Genomic DNA, 18280 nt, shown 5'->3' with positions numbered 1-18280 from the left:
TAGGTGTTAATCCATTTAATTTAGACTGTATCGATATTGTACTATTATTTAAAATCAGAAAGCCGTGCAATATTAGACCAAAGGTCTATAAAATCCCACATGCATTTAACCTCTGCATTTATGTCTACTAACCTCAAATAATTAAATCAGTCTTTTATAAGATTTATATTTCCATTAAAAATATTTGACTGTTATTAGTGTTTGGCTTTTTCACTTAATTCTTGTTACTTGACTTCTATCTACTTTTCCATTATTGCAAGCAGTGCTGATATCAGAATAACTACTTTAGCAGGTAGTGGGAGTATTCTTTGGCTATGCTTTAGTATTGAATGGAAACCAGTGCACCAATAATAACTAAAAGTTGGGAGAACATTAAACAAGTTATTCCTAGGTGTTATTACTTTCCTTAGCTGCTAATGGACAGAAACAAGTTTTTGCCATCATCTAGTTCAACCACATTATCCTATTCCTTTACGCAGAGTTGAACATAATCACAGTTAGCTGTTTCACTAATCTTTCTCTACAGTCACTGTTTTTTTGTGTTTTCATTTAGACTCCATGCTGTATTGTTTTTTGAACTATACCACTTTATCCTCAATTCCTTTAACTTATTCTATTAATTTTCTACATTTAGTAAACACAAAGCTATATGGTTAAAGAACTATTCCCTCTTTCAGTGCAACTTCTCATATTCCTGATAAATTTCCTGCTAGTTTCTACTCTTTCTTTGCCAGTTGAAAGTATGTAGGTTTATACGCGTATTTGTTTTCTTTCTTTACTGATGAATGACAGCAATTTGACTCCTAAGTTATTTTTGTAAAAACACTGTAGCTTTTCCTATCTAAATTGTGTTCAGTTTTAGCTAATTCTGGCATTTTAAGAACCAAATATATTACTGGACTAGGATCATGATCTACTTGTCTAAGTTGAGTGTTAAAAGGTCACACAGTCACTCCCAAACCCTAACTTTGGCTGAATAAATGATTTGTTTTTATTCAATGTAGAGAATTATCTATGTTAAAGGAAACCCATTTGCAATTAGCAGACAATTTATTTTGAAACTGTAATGTGTTCCTTGTGTCCATGAGAACACTGACGACACAGCAATCCAAGTCATATTCACCTAATAACAGATCATCTACTTTTTCATAACTATATCTTTTAATAATCATTTATCGTGTGACTAAACGGGTTTGTTTATAACCATATATGTATAATGACTTGCTTTGTTTCACCGAAATGAAACCTTTGTGTATATACACCTACAAACATAGTCAAGTTCTCCCTTCAAAATTCACAGAAAAGAGTTAAATACAGATTCAATACAGAAAATGTATTCCTTGTTCCATAGCAAGTACTGAGTCTCTACTCTGACTGAAAACAAAAGAAAATCTGCTAAGACTAATTTATTTAAGATTAATTTATTGAAGACTAAAGAAATATTTCATTCACCTCATCTACACAAATTTATAGAATTATGTCTGAATGAATCAATTAAAAGGTACCTTACCAACAGCCTGGTCATAAGTTATTAAACTAACAAAATATTTAAACACAGCAAATGAGTAAGACATACAAATGTCTATCTTGTTGAATACTGTAAATCTGAGGTACACAGAATGAGAAGGCAGAGAGGTAGCAACCTCTTCTAATTAGGCAACCTGCTGCTTTGTACCTACATGAAATGGAAAGACACTAGACATAAAGCTATGAGCATTCCTAATGTGTGTACACACTACAGGGCAATGTGAAGGAACTGATAAATCTAAAAAATGCACGCTAACATGGTACAAAAAACTTCATGGAACATGAAAAGAATGAAATGGATAACATTTTTAAATGCACATTTTTGGGAAGATCAATACACTCTTCGATGAGAATTCGTGTTAGCTAAGATTCTAAGAGTGCATATCATTTCAAATCAAGGCAAGTCCTTCCACAATATGTAATTTTCCTTAATCATAGAATCATAGAATGGTTAGGGTTGGAAGGGACCTCAAAGATCATCTAGTTCCAACTCCCCTGCCATGGGCAGGGAAACCCTCCACTACACCAGGTTGCCCAAAGCCTCATCCAACCTGGCCTTGAACGCTTCCAGGGATGGGGCATCCACAACTTCTCTGGGCAACCTGTTCCACTGCCTCACTACCCTCAATGTAAAAAATTTCTTCCTTATATCTAATCTAAATCTGCCCTCTTTCAGTTTAAATCCTTTGCTCCTTGTCCTATCACTACATGCCCTTGTAAAAAGTCCCTCTCCAGCTTTCCTGTAGGCTCCCTTTAGGTACTGGAAAGCTGCTATAAGATCACCCCGGAGCCTTCTCTTCTTCAGGCTGAACAGCCCCAACTCTCTCAGCCTGTCTTCATAGCAGAGGTGCTCCAGCCCTCAGATCATCTTCGTGGCCCTGCTCTGGACCCGCTCCAGCATCTCCATGTCCTTCTTTTGTTGGGGACTCCAGAGCTGAACGCAGTATTCTAAGTGGGTCTCACAACAGCAGAGTAGATGGGCAGAATCCCCTCTCTCAAACCACTGGCCACGCTTCTTTTGATGCAGCCCCGGATATGGTTGGCTTTCTGGGCTGCCAGCGCACATTGCTGGCTCATGTTGAGCTTCTCATCAAACAGCACTCCCAAGTCCTTTTCTTCAGGGCTGCTCTCAATCCATTCTCTGCCCAGCCTGTATTTGTGCTTCAGATTGCCCTGACCCATGTGCAGGACCTTGCACTTGGCCTTGTTGAACTTCATGGGGTTCTCACAGGCCCACCTCTCCAGCCTGTAAAGGTCCCTCTGGATGCCATCCCTTCCCTCCAGCATGTCCACAACACTGCGCATCTTGGTGTCATCAATAATATCACAACTTTGTTCATAACAGGAGTTTATGCTTATCAAATTTGTACACTAGGATAATGAAATAGATTGGGATATATGTTCTTCACTATGGAGTTTCTATCTATCAGTATATTTCAAATGGTCCAGTAAATCACAGAGATCCAAGAATGGAAATGTTTTGGGCAGTGCAAACTATTTTTAAAATTTAATTTACATACTTCTTAATTACATGCATTGATGCAAAATCTAATAATAAAATATATAAGGGGAAATTAATGGATTTGAATGGCTTTAAACAACTCATTGTCTGTACTAATGCTGAATTATTAAGATTAGACTGTGACCTAACACACAATATCTCTTTGAGGTCTCCCAGGACACCTTTGAATCGGTTTCTTTCTTGCTTCTTCATGGGTAACAATTAATGAGAAGTCATTGTCTATAGTAGCTCTTTCTTCCGTAGGCCTACATAGTGGCTCCAGCCACTGTGTGGTCCCAATGAGTGTGAAGTTGAGCTTTGTAACTGTCTCGAACTTAGAATGCACTGTGGATTGTGGTTGGTTTACATATACCAGACAAAGATGATTTGAAACAGTAACATATGATCTTGGATATCTAAACTGATTTCATTTCAATCCAGATGTTAGCTGTTTTTAAAGTCACAATTTTAAAAGAGAGTATTATTTTTAGGTATCTCAATAAGTGGGATTTTATTTTCCAATAACACCTTATTTCCACATTTTAATAAAATCCTTCCTAAAGATATTTATTCCTCCTTAGCATTAACACTGTGATATTAAGACCAAAAAATTGCTGATAGACAGGGGAAAAAAAGAAGAAAAATTACCTCAAGTATATTTTTGACAGGAATGACTGAGCTCCTGGATACTTGCCTAATGAGGCTGATGACTGAGATTTCTCGATATTTCAAAGTTAATTTTTATGTTTTTAATGTTGAATGTACTTTCATATATAAATTTAACATAACTTTCTAACATAATTTTTACATTATGTCCCCTTATTAAAGATAGGCCACAACATGGCACAAAGTCTAATGTGATTCTCTTGACAGGTTCTATTCTTCTTTTTTAAGATTTTGTATAATCTAACAGATACTGTCAAAAAGCTTCAGAAGAGATGTGCTTTGCACGAAAAATATAATAAGACTGTTGTTATTAGGAACAGAAAATACGTTTACAGCAATTAAAAGAAATTCATAATTTCTTATTCCTTTAGCATCCTTGATACAAAATAAAACCTGAATTACCACTAAACTTCAGGTAAAATGGGTAATCAACATATCTTCTGACATACACACAAGTGTTTAAAGCTTTTAGCTACATGTCAGAAAAGACAAAACCAACAATACTATCAAAGTTTAATTGCATTTTAAAGAAGAAAGTGTCCCATAATTGACCAAAAAGACTGAAAATGTATGCTTAATTAGTATAGCAAAGAAAACTGGATATGATACAGAGCTTTCAGAAGAATAACGTAGAGGTATAACATAAATAACCTAACAGGCAAATTTCCTTCACTTCAGCAAAAATTTGGACCATATACCAGTTATGTAGTTTACCACAGTGTCACTGAATATGTATAATAAAATATTAGGCTCAGTGAAGAAATAAAATTATAATAATCAATATTTTAAATTACCAGACAAAAGAGAAAACAGTTTCTCAAAAATATTTCCTGAATATCTGATCCTGTCTTTCCAAATGAAATCTGCATTTACCCCTATTTCCTTACAAAACGATGTACAATGACATTCATATGTTTAAACATCCTTTATTTGTCCTCTATGAGAAAAGAGATTGTTTATTATATTATGGACTGGCGTGGTTTGGCCCAGCTAGTAGCTAAGCCACAACGAGGTCGCTTGCTCACTCACTCCTCTCACTCAGTCAGGTGGAGAGGACAAAAAAAATGTAACAGAAGACTTGAGGGTCGAGAAAAGAACAGGGAGGATCACCCATCAGCCATGGCCCCAGGAAAAATGGACTCAGTTTGGGGACAAATCAATTTAATTTGTTTACGGCTCATTCAGAGAAGATAACAAGAAAAGAAGCCAGATCTCAAAAATACCTTCCCTCCACCCCTCCCTTCTTCCAGGCTCTACATCCTCCCCCAGTGGAGCAGGGGAACAGGGAATGGCGGGTGTTGCAGGTCAGTTCATCACACAGTTTCTGCCACTCCTTTCTTAAAGGAGGAGGGCTCCTCACAATCTCTTCCCCTGCCCAGGGGATCCCCTCCTCACAGGACAGTCCACAGACTTCTCCAACATGAGTCCTTCCCGCAGGATTCAATCCCTACCCATCAGATTGCTTCAGTGCAGGCTTCTTCCCCATGGAAGAAGTCACAGCTTCTTAGGGAGCTGCCACCCACTTTGGTGTGGGGTTCACCACAGGCTTCAGATGCCTCTCCACCTCGTCGTCAGCCTCCAGCAGCTCAGAGACCATTCTCTACGACTCCCTTCAGGCACAGGCATTTCTGCTCCAGCATGGGGTTCTCCAAGAGCTGTGGGCGGATCTCTGCTCCACTGTTAACGTCCACAGGCTGCAGGGGGGGGTCACTGCTGTCTCACCACTGGCTGCAGGGGAATCTCAGCTCCAGCACACCTCCTCCGGCTTCATCGGCACTGTTCTTGGTGTCTGCGTAGCTGTTTCTCTCAGGTCTCAGTCTTCTCGACAAACCTCAGCAGTCCCGGCAGGATGAACTCCTCCCAGCAGGTGCCCTGGGAGTGGAGCACTTTGGATTTCTCCAAGACATTCTGCTGCAGCCATCTCCAGTGGCAGTTCCCTGCCTCTCCCTCTCTTCAGTGGAGGTTCAGCCTCCCTCGAGCTCCTTTGTCCCCATCTTAAATATGACATTTGCAGAGGCACTGATGGCTCAGCCCTGGCCTGAGGAGATGGGAAGGGTCTTACCTGGCCAGAGGTCGGTGCGACTGGTTTTGGAGCCGGGGAAGCTTTTCACAGCTACTTACTGGGGCCGTTTCCGCAGCCTCTCCCGTGCTACCAAATCCCATCACATAAAGCCAGCACATTCAGCTTTTCACAGGTACTTACAGGGGCCACTTCTGCAGCCCCTCCTGTAAACCCAGCACATTGTCTTATTAAGAGACAAAATCAATTTAAATTTTAATTTAGAAATAGGTAAAAATATATGTCCAATGCTGTCTACATTTTTTGCTGAAAAATCTCATGAAGATTTTTGTTTCAGTCAAGATGAATCCTTTACACTAAAATTTGTAAAAGATTCACAAGTGTCTGAATGTATAATTTCACCACAAAAAAACTTACTCTATATGGCAAAGTGAATTCTTTGAGATTGTTTTAAGCTCCCACTCTCCTTAAAACAACAAATGTAACTCTTTCCATCCCAAATAACCAAGAATATGCTCATCGTGCATTATTTCAACATTGTACACAGATACAGAAATGCTTAAAAATTTGTAAAAAAATAACATCGATCAAACAATAAAATGCACTCACCTTCTCTTCGATTAAGCCTTGCAAATCCAGGGCTGTGGCTACTAGACAGCTCTGATGAACTGCTGAATGATGACTGAGGCAACGCAGACACCAAATGGTCATCACAATTATCTGCCATTAAAAAAGATCACAAGCATGTTAATACAAGAAACACCACTTACTGGAACTGTAACCAAAGAGAACACTAGAAAAATATCCGAATCAACCCTGTATCAGAGAGTAGCAATCCCTAAATATTCCCTCTTGCTCTAATATATGTAAATGTATCAGTACTGAGGCAGCACTTTTTTTTTTTTGCTTTTTTTTTTTAACTCTGTATTTCTTGAGACTACCAGGGTATAATTTATTATGTTCTTCAACTGGCTATACTCATCCACTTCTAACCTAACTTCTGAGATTACTGATAAATGGTTCGCAGCTCACTACCATTTACATGGATAGCAACTGACGCCTTCTAGTCCTGGTTCTAGCATGAAGCTACTACCTCAGCATATGCTCTTTATTTTCTTTAGACCTGATGCCAGCACAGTTTTATGTAATCACATTTAATATCCATCACATTAAATACAGCTATTTCTTAAAACAAACAAACAAACAAAAAAAGACAGAAAAAACAACCCCAAAACCCAAACCGAATGAAATAAAAAATAATCTCATCCATTTTAACCACTATAAGAATGACAAAATGGAAAATCTTTTGCTTTACCAATGGTATGCATGTTTGATAAAGACACAGCACAAAATCATTATTGCACAGTTATTAGTATGCAAGGCCTAACATCGTACAGAATGAAACCTGCGTGTTTCAAAAAAGGAGACTTAACTGCAGCTCACAATCAATGGTGCATGAGCAAGCAAATGCTAATCAATACTTTGGATGTTAAATGCCTCTACAGCTCAATTGCTATACAGGGCATGTGTTCATTCTCCATTTAAATTTGCAAAATATAAACGGAGAATCAATATCTATTCTAGTTTTAGCTGAAAGAAAACTGACTTTAAAACACTAGAAGTGTAAGCAAGTCGTTCCCTAGCTAAACTGTGAAGGCATCTGCTTAGAAAACGAGAGGAAATTATGTAAACTATTAACCTTTATGAAATAGTTGGTTTTAGGAAAAACATTCTCTGGATGCAATTGATATGTGAGAAGTCATGGATGAGCTCTTCTTCTTCTAATCTTTCTATTTGTATACCAGATTTTACTATGAAAATCATGAATATTAATTATATAAAATCTTTTCCTGACTGAGGGATAATTTTTTCTTCTCAAAAATTATGGATATTTCTAATGAGTGAGACTTTTATATCAATGTCTTAAGGGGATTTTTTGATCACCTTCAAAGATTAAATTTCTGGTTTTGTTTGCTTCATTTGGTTCTTTAAGCAAAACTCTTCTTAAAGAGAAGGATTGATACTGATCATGACTGCCACAGTTGGAAGTTCTGTCAAATGCCATAAATAATATCCAGTCACTACAAATAAGAAGATATATTACTTCCTCTTGATAAGCTCGCATATACCATACTTCTACTAAATTCAGAGTACCTCACTCATGTGAAAGAAACAAATAAAATCATTTACTTTCATAAGTTTATTTCCTGTTCTAGCCTTTTATAATACAAACTGCAAAATTATAGAACTACTCTTCACTGTCTAACTGCAAGCTCATTTTCCACTTCATTATCCACAGAGTAGATTTATAATGGTGAAAGAGGCTGTGTTAACTTGGGACAAACCGTCCAACAGCTAAGCACAGAAGAAGAACAGAACTAAGGGAAACAAGATTTCATCTTACAAGCAAATGCATTGCACTGGCAAGTCTTGGAAAAGGAGCTCATTAGTGATAGGTTTCTTAGCAGCACAGAAAATAAAAAGAATTTATTGGTCATAAATTACACCAGAAAGAGTATGATGCTGCTCTGTATCACACCAAGAGCTACTTACACTGCTGATGCAAGGAAGCATTTCAAGTGCCACTGATCCTTTTTCTGCTGTCAAAGCCTACACTGTTAGAATAGATATTGAGATGAAAGTTAAGAGAAAGGCATTTTCCCCAAAATCTATGTATGGGATCTAGAACCATAGAATCATAGAATCACAGAATTGTTTGTGTTGGAAAAGCTCTTTAAAGGTCATCTGTTCAGGGATGTGACATCTACCACCTCTATAGGCAACCTATTCCAATGTTTCAAAACCCTCATCGTAAAAAAATTTCTTCCTTATATCTAGTCTGAATCTAAATTTAAATTTTAGTTTAAAACCATTGCTCCTTGTTCTATCACAACAACCTCTACTAAAAAGTGTGTCTCCATCTTTCTTTACCCTCTTTAAGTACTGAAAGGTGGCAATAAGGTATTTCTCTCCTCCAGGCTGAACAACCTCAACTCTCTCAACCTTTCCTCATAGGACAGGTGTTCCATCCCTCCATCCCTCTGATATTTATGGCACTCCTCTGCACCCACTCGAACAGATCTATGTCTTTCCTGTACTGAGGACTCCAGAGCTGGATGCAGTAGAATGTCTCATCACTTTTATATGCATCATATTTTAAGCTTTGCTTTTCAGGTGGAGTGGCATGTGCTATAAAATGAATCAATGGGAATAAGACTATGTGATTAATACTTACAAGCAGTAGCAGATTAACAACAGCTGAAAGGCTATTTTTACACCACCTCTGGGTCTGTCTAAGTTTTCACAATTTTTTTGATTCAGAAGGGAAAAAAAAATATTTCCACTGGATGGATGAGACAGTTGTCTTTTTATGATTTGTTTCTGCTGACTACATTTTTCACCTTTTTTCCTCCTAATGTACAAGTTAGAAAGGAATCAATGGTACTGCATCGTTCTGTCTAGATGGTCTAATACACATATGTCTGTGAAACTCATACATAGCTTTGAGAGATTTCCACAAGAACTCATTGACTACCTGTATAGTATTCATCCCATAATAATTTATGTCAATCTCAATTTGTAGTAAAAGTTCCATAAACAGTTGAACAAGATGTTTTCCAAAATCCAACAGTGCAAGACATTTTTTTTCTGCCTACATACAATAATAATTAAAGAGAAATGAGCAATGTATCAAAAATAGATATACTCTGAATAATTATACATATATTTTGCAAGAGCTGCTATGATTTTTTCATGAAAATAACTTCATATCAACTTATTTTTTATTATTTAGCCCGTGTTGCTTAAAAAATGTTCTTACATTGTGCTTACAGTGTACAATTTAACTCAAAAATTTATTAAGAATTCTAGTATTAAATTCAAAACACTTTATAGAATTTGGCAGGAACCAGGTGGTCAGTATTGACTTTTTTCTCATATATAATAAAAGCAAATTAAAATGTAATCTGTACAGCATGACAGTTCTATATGCTTTCACCTATAGAGGAGCTCATGCCACACTGTGAAACACTGTTTGAATTCAGTGTTTTCCCATATGCTGCTCGTCAGTTCTTCCTTTCTCTTGGACACCCTTCCTCTGCACAACAGAACAGATCTCAATGCTGAAGGTGGTCTGAGGCTTTCTAGGGATATTTCACATAGCTCCTCCAGGTTAAATAAATACTTAAGTAGTCTATTCTAATACAAGTTTTAAAAGAAAGAATTTTGGTTAAAAGCTATGCATCAAATAGCTTTTATTACATTGTTGTGATTTTTTTTTTCTTTTTTAAGCAACAGCTAATGATAAAAAAAATGTAACCAAATCATAGGTTTCTATAATATGCACAAAAATCTGGTGTCAAATAAGGCTTAATGAAGGAAAGAATTTGTATTTAACTGTGTGATATTGATGTAGCAATCTTTTGGTAAAAAAAATTAAGCTCAGGTCTGCAGAGTCATCATACAGCAACAGTAAAATTAGAAGAGAGAATAATTGTGAAATGTTAGGGTTGGCTAATGCAGTATACTGACATGAACTGTAACAGTTGCTATCTGAAAAGCGATGTCTGAAACGAGTAGCATTCAATAGGACAGAAAGGCACTACTCTGGAAATAAGAGGTGAAAAGCTGAAGTACCACTGGTAAAAAAAAAAAAAGCAAGAACGTGCAAATGTGGGGAAGGATATGTAAACAAAAATATATTACCTGTTTCATCATCAAATGAAAAAAGTTATTCAAGTTATATAAGGCATGCCTTTCCATATACTATAATTCCAGTTCAGATTTATAAAGCAACTGAGGCATTTTATTGGAATAAAACTCTAAGTGCTGCATGTACAAAGTATGCCTATCATTCCTCTTCCAGCTTCAAATACTATCTCATTATGCAAATTCAGAGCAAACCAAGAAATTATTCATACAGTGATACCATAATTTACATAGATCATGCCATACGATCTACAACAGATGGAGTTCAAATAAGATATCATGGAGTAAAGCAGTTATGTTTAAAACACTATGGTTGATCAGATAAATTTTGTGTCTTCTACTGAAGTAGTAGCTTGTTAAAATAAAAATGAAAATAGTAATAAAAATAGTAGAATACTGGGACAACCTGAGAGTTTTTTCTTCAGGATGCATAGGTGTGTACATTCATTTGCATGTAGTGAAAAAACACAATGTCATTTATAGGCACAAACCTTCTCTTTTTCTTTCACAACATCAACAATATATGGCACTAATTTTAGTTTGAATGTAACAGTCAGGCTGGTGTTTGTCATCTAAATTTTCAGCTTGGTCCGTAATATAGATTCACAGATTTTCATGAATTTCAATTTGAGTGCAAATTTACTCTGAATAAGCAAACGTCAGAGTACAATGCTTAGTTACTATGATTTGACATGCAATAAGGATTCTGTTCATAATTTTCTAAAAAATATGGGTGTTACACTGAGACATTAGCTTTATTCAAGACATATCTTAATTTAAATTAAAACATCCTAACACAAGAGCATACAGAAATTAACATATTACAATTTCACTTACATAACTTTTTAATGAAACTAATTCCAATTTTACATAGTTGTATTTTTTTTTTCCTCAAAATTTGGTTTGTGCAAATTTTTCTCAAAAAAAACCCCCACCAATTTCTTAATAAACTATTGCACTTTTTGTAAAGCAGGAAAGAAGAAGCAACCAAGGAAAAAATATTATAATGATTGACTTCCCTAAAATACTATCAAGTCCTTCACCTTGATCAAGGACTTAAAGGAAATACTGAGTTCCTGATCAGCAAAGTAATCAACATTTTAACGTTAACGAAAAAACAGTTGTTCCAGTGAGCCCCTTGAAAATAAAAGAAAACAAAGCAACAATAACAAAACCAAATCAAAGATAGCTTTTTCTCGATTAGGGAAAAACAGACACCTAATCATTAGACAGGTAGACTAGCTAGGGACAATCAGAAATGCAGTCTTAGTGGAACAGAGTAAAAGAAATACTCTGGAAGTCTCTAAGAAGTTTATTAATGTTCATCTTTCCCACTCAGATGAAGCTGCAATGCTTAGGAATGATCAAGTTTGGTCAATGATCAAAATGATCAAATGATCAAAAAAAGGCGCCACAAAAACTACCCTCCAACAGGTATTTATTGAATATATGATTCAGTCATGTGGACTTCAAAGTATTCCTTCTTCTGTTACTGTGAAGACCAAATATCCTTGACCCCCATCTACTGTTTCAACGGAAGTTGTCTAATTTTCCTTAAGAGTGAGCACATATCTCACTTTACTTAATAGAATCTTTAAATATGTTAATTGTGGTAATTTGGTCTTTGGTCCATGTATAGGCTAGTAGTTACTTTAAAAAGATTCACTGAATGTAATGAGATTCATGTGACAAAGATGAAAAGAGATGTGTCCCTCTCCTTTTGCTGAGAGGTATTGACCATTATGCTGCTCTCGATTATGGTGAATTCTTCATCGATGAGGATAAGAATAATGAGGAGAAGTCAAGTTGATAGATTTACAGACAGTTAGATCAGGTTAATTTCAGGCCTTCTAGCTACGTGATAAGTAATATCATTTAATATTAAATGGGCGTGTGGTTGCTGCTGCTGCTATACGCTTCACCTAAGCGCTTCTTCATCTTGGGTCTACTGCTCCCCATTTGTAGCTAAGAGTTTAAAAGCAACTAACCAGAAAAGTAGCACTCTTTCACGCACACCTCTATGAGCTCCTTGAAACAGTTCTTAGCCACTAGTGCTTCCGTTTTCCACTCTTTAGTTCATTTTGTGGAATATTTTTCAGCATTTCCACATATTTTATTTAAACTGCACATAGGAGCCATTCATAGAATCATAGAATCATAGAATCGTTAGGGCTGGAAGGGACCTTCAAAGGCCATCTAGTCCAACCCCCCTGCAAGGAACAGGGATATCTCCAACTAGATCAGGTTGCTCAGGGCCTCATCCAACCGGGCCTTGAACGTCTCCAGGGATGGAGCATCCACCACCTCTCTGGGCAACCTGTTCCAGTGTTCTACAACTCTTAGAAGCTTACAGTGCTTTTCTTTGCTGAGATTTTCTAGCCATTTTCAGCTGCTTACTACTTCGAAAAATGTCAATATTAAGGAACCAAAAAGTCCTTAATATTAAATTCCACGATTATTGGATCATAAACAGAATTCAGTAAATTTTTTCTTGAGATCAAGAGAAACTGAAGGTTTCTGATGATTGACCCAGGCAGATTTTTTTTTTGTATTTTGTTTAATCATGTGTTTTCATTAATAGATTTCAGCTGTTTCTTGGGGTAGAGTGGAGGGAGAAGAGGGGAGTAGATTGCCCAAAATAAGAGTCTTCAAGCTTTTGTAATAGTTTCTCTGTGAATGTAAAGGATGATTTATCAAGGAAATCACCTTCATGGCAGAGCTAATTATTTTCTTCAATTTGAAATAACACTTCCAGTTTTCTAATAAAATTGTTAGCCTTAGCAGACTGCGGTTCACACAAATTCAGCACAGAATTCTGACACTTAGCAGTCAGTTGTTCCTAATATACTATTTAGGTCAGGCATGTGATGTTTACCTTAACAAAAAACATGCCATGCTACATTTCCTTCCTTTCACGAAGACATCTGTACTTCACAATTGCAGTTATTTCATGCCAAGGAGAGATCAAGAACAGGAAGTGAGTACAAAAAGCAAAATTTCCTCTGTGTTCACAGACCACCTTTTTGTTGTCCACGGGCACAAAAGTCATTCTCTGACTGAACATAGAGAACTTAAAAGACAGTACAGAAGGAAGAAAATAAAGACTATAGTTAGATAGATTGGAATTTAATGACAACGGATTGGAAGACATATAAAATTTTGTTTCCAAACACTTACATTTGCAAAGATTCACACCTTGTAATGAATCTTCAATAGATGGAATGGTTCTTATAGATGGGAATATTGCTTTCCTTAGGTTTTTATTTATTAATTTATTTTTACTTTTTAATTTTATCTGACTTTATGAACACTTTTGTTTCATAGTTTAGGAAAAAAGGAGTATGAAAATCACAGGGAAGTCTACTTAGTTTTAACAAAGTGAAATACAGGACTTCCTTGTTCTTAGTACTCAGAAATCAGCCAAGAGTCCACAACTCTTGTCCTAAATGATGTCAAAGACATATTGATAATAACTGAGTAAACTCACTTCTGATTCTCCTGATCTTTTCTAGTAACCTTCAGTCTATGATCCAATGCAAGTGAAGTCTTGTCACTAAAACTTAACCAAAAATTTCTTAATGTTAAATTCAGTGATTATTGGATCATAAACAGAATTCAGTAAATTTTTTCTTGAGATCAATATAATGATCTTTACCAAAAGTCAGAGTATTTCAAATGTTTTATTACCAGAAGAATACAGAAATTGTTTTTCTTGTTTTTCTTTCTCCTAAACTACCAGATAAAGAAAGAATTCATGGGAGATTCAGTTTTTGGGAATAAAATGGCAAGACGGGCATCGTCAAATTCCAATGGATGTGATTAATAAAGTAACAGCTATGTGTCACCAACCAACAAAAAGGAAGCACAAGCTTTCTTAGGTGTTGTGGGTTTCTGGAGAATGCATATTCCAGATTACAGCCAGATTGTAAACCCTCTCTATCAAGCAACCCAGAAGAATAATTTTGAATGGGGCCCTGAGCAATGACAAGCCTTTGAACAAATTAAACAAGAAATAGTTCATGCAGTAGCCCTTGGACTAGTCTGGACAGGACAAGATGTTAAAAATATGCTCTACTGCAGCCAGGGATAACAGTCCTACCTGGAATCTCTGACAAAAAGTACCAGGGGAGACGTGAGGTCGACCCCTTGGATTTTGGAGTTGGGGATACAGAGAATCCGAAGCCAACTATCCTCCAACTGAAAAAGAGATATTGGCATCATATGAAAGAGTCTGAGCTGCTTCTGAAGTGACTGGTACTGAAGCACAGTTGCTCCTGGCATCCCAATTGCCAGTGCTGGGCTGGATGTTCAAAGGGAATGTCCCATCTACACATCACGCAACTGATGCTACATTGGGTAAATGGATCGCACTGATAACACATAGGGCTCGGACAGGAAACCCCAATCACCCAGGAATTTTGGAAGTAATCACTAACTGGCCTGAAGGTAAAGATTTTGGAATGTCATCAGAGGAGGAGGAGGTGACACGTCCCTGTAGCACACATGAGGAATATGCTGGGGAAGACATTCTGGGTTATTCTTGCCTCGGGTAAAGATAAACCCATTGATGGAATTGCTTTTGCTCAAGGACCTAGGTGCACTTGGTGGGTGATACAGAAGGATGGGGAAGTCCAATGTGTACCTCAAGGGAATTTGATGTTGGGTGAAAATAGATGATAAAATGTATTGAATTGTGTGATATTAACTGCTGAATAACCCTGTCCCTGCATACCATCATTGCTATGGTTGTCACATTATACTAATGTCATTACATTAAGAATCATCCAGGTTAATGAAGAATGAACTTTGACAGAACCAGAACTGATTCCAGACACCCATCAACTTCCTCGAGACCGACATCTTCAACCAATTTCTGGACACACCAACTACAACCTCCAAATGTCACATGCAACAGAGACTACATCATCCGTCCTACCGACTGAGCGAATTCCACATCATCTTTCCTGCCCTGAGAGACTGCTACAGCAGTTGAAGACCAGAGTTATGGACTAAATGAATTCAACACACATTTTTGGCGGGATGATCCATGGACTGAGGGAATAGTATCTAGGTATATATGTAAGTTTTGAACATGACATGCATGGTACGGAATAGGGGTGGATACTGTCCTGGTTTCAGCTGGGACAGAGTTAGTTCTTTTTAGCAGCTGGAAGAGCTCTGTGTTTCGGTTTTAGTCTGAGACTTGCTCTGAGAAGAACGTTGATAGCACACTGATGTTTATAGTTGGCACTGAGGTCTCAAGGACTTTTCAGCTGCCGTGCTCTTGCCAGTGTGCAGGAGCACAACAGGCTGGGAGGGAGTATGGCCGGGACAGGGAGTCCATGACTCTCCGTATGATTTGCACTTAGATTTAGGATTGAGGGCCAAATGGGCCAATTAGTATTCCGTATCATGCAGCGTCATGCCCAGTATAAAAGTGAGGGACAGCCAGAAAGACGGGCTTTTGCTCTTCTGGGACTCTCACTCTCGGACTCTCGGAGTGCTCTCTCTCTGTCTCGCTCTCTGTTTTCGGACCTCTTGCTCATCTGGGATTGTGTTATCGCGATTCATCTGTTTCGGGATTGTTAATTTGGGACAAGACGGGCCTCGGTCAAGGGGTGGTGAGCAATTGCACCATACATCACTCATTTATATATATTTATCATTGTACATTTATATATATATTCATATATTAGTAGTGATTGTGTTGAGTTGTTCTTATCTCAACTCACGGGTTTCTTTTCTTTTTCTTCTTTAATTCCCTTCCTCATCCCCAAGGGGTGGAGGAGTGTGACTGAGCAGCTGTATGGAGTTTAGTTGCCGGAGCGGCCTAAACCATGACAAGGGGGAAGGAATTATTTGTTTCTTTTTTTTTTTTTTTCAATTACACTTTTAATTTTAATTTTATTTTATTAAACTTTGCTCAAGGGAGAAGTTTTCTATTGGATTACATTTAATCCAAAAAAAAATTTCCCATACTTAAAGTTAGAAAATAAAAGAATACTTCTGTTTTATTCAAGGCAAAATTTATATAAAAGTGTTTCAGAGAGAAATAAATTCATTACCTTAAAAAAAAAATAAAAACAAAGAAAATCAATCCAGGACTTTGTCAATTAAATTAACAGAGGGAAAATAATCTTCAAGTAAATCCCATCAACTGTCAGAGAGATGGCCATCTTTATAATCACATTACAAAGAGCAGTCTTAAACAAACCACAGACAAAAAGTTCTTCACATCTGGAATGATACTACCCACTATATAATTAGTATAATTAAAAAGAGAAACTCACAATTATCTAAAAAAAAATATTTGAATTTTTGATTTTTTTTTTCCAGATCAAAAATACTACATTTGTAAGATTCATCTCAGAAACAAAACTTTATGAACTGTCTCTTCCTGGATATTACCACTTTAAGCAGTCTTTCTAGGGACAGCTTTTCAAATGAATAGCATTTATCTGAGCCTGCAAGATTCCGCCCACAGACAAAACTCTGCAAAGCTGAATCCCCTCAACTTCACCTTCCACTCCAGTCCTACAGCTATGCTCTGTCACTGCTTCCCAGTCAAGTTTTACTGCAACAAACATGATATCATATATAGTTCTGTACTTACACGTAGTATTATATATTTATTAAAACTAAATTAATAAACCACTAACTGGAAACACGTTATTAATGCTTTTCCTTATCTGTAGATCTGGTTATATGTTGAGAGATAACACACTTGCAGGACAAAACTACTTGCTGTTAAACAGGGTAGGGGTAAGGAGAGGGAATGGTGTTTAGGGGAAAATGGTTATAGGTAAGAATGTCTAAGGTGTAAAAGTCGCATGATTTCACTACTTTTATCAATATTTACTTTTGCATTACTGTCACTATTGGCATAGCAAAATACATCCTTGCAAGAGCGAGAGTGTAAGAGTTCACAAGTAGCTTCCTGTACACAAGCCCCAGAAACACAATTAAGAAGAGACCAATGCAGCTGAGTCACTCCACATCACACTGGATTAGAGACAATCATTGTCAGTCATTGCATCTCAGCTAAAGTAAGGTTATTGTTAAAGCATCTCTGACAATATAACTTGCATTTGTTTCTCATTTTGCAATGAGACTCTAACAACTCTGGTTATCTTTTCAACTACAGACCACTTGCCTTCCATTTCCAAAGCTGAGATTTCAGAGGAAGCAAGAATAACATCAAAATCCTTCTAGCAGGTATTGCAGGGATATAATTTAGGACCAACTAATTTGGATGAAATGTAAAAAATAAAAAGGGAGCCCCAAGGTGAAGCAATACTAGGCATGGTATTAGCAACTTCCATCAATGCTTTGGTCAAAGACAGGAAGTGAACTAGTTAGTTAGTACTCTGGCCCCTGACCATCACCTCCAAAAGCACCATGCCAGCTCTGCTCTGCTTGAAAGCATCTGGCAGAACCAATTAAACTCAAAAGCTCTGAGAATGCTGAGGGCAGTACAGATAAAATCCTTGTTATGGTGCTGTAGGAAAAGAGGAAATAGGAAAATACACTTATTATTATACTCATTTTGTCTGGGATAGAGTTAATTTTCTTCACAGTGGCTAGTATGAAGCTATGTTTTGGATTTCTGCTGACAACAGGATTGATAATACAAGGATGTTTTAGTTACTACTCAGCAGTTCTTACGCAGAGTCCAGGCCTTTTCTGTTTCTCACACCACAGAAAAGTGGAGGCTGGGAGTGCACAAAATATTGGGAGGGGACACAGCTGGGACAGCTGACGCCAATTGACCAAAGGGATAATCCATACCATATGACTTCATGCTCAGCATACAAAGCTGGGGGAAGAAGGAAAGAGGGGATGTTCGGAGTGGTGGCATT

The 18280-nt window shown here is 37.1% G+C and overlaps 1 protein-coding gene across 2 annotated transcripts in view; it reads right to left on the bottom strand.

The window, feature by feature from the left end:
- The window catches only part of CNTNAP4 (contactin associated protein family member 4), a 251849-nt gene that overhangs the window by 198570 nt on the left and 34999 nt on the right, over positions 1 to 18280 (bottom strand). For both annotated transcript variants that reach the window (XM_086630066.1, XM_086630065.1), the window contains exon 2: positions 6324 to 6434. In XM_086630066.1, the coding sequence (XP_086486192.1) occupies positions 6324 to 6434 (111 nt within the window). The remainder of the gene's footprint in view (positions 1 to 6323; positions 6435 to 18280) is intronic.

The sequence above is a fragment of the Tauraco erythrolophus genome, chromosome Z (genome assembly GCF_009769465.1).
Source record: "Tauraco erythrolophus isolate bTauEry1 chromosome Z, bTauEry1.pri, whole genome shotgun sequence".
NCBI lineage: Eukaryota > Metazoa > Chordata > Aves > Musophagiformes > Musophagidae > Tauraco > Tauraco erythrolophus.
This window is presented reverse-complemented; position numbering and strand designations above follow the sequence as displayed.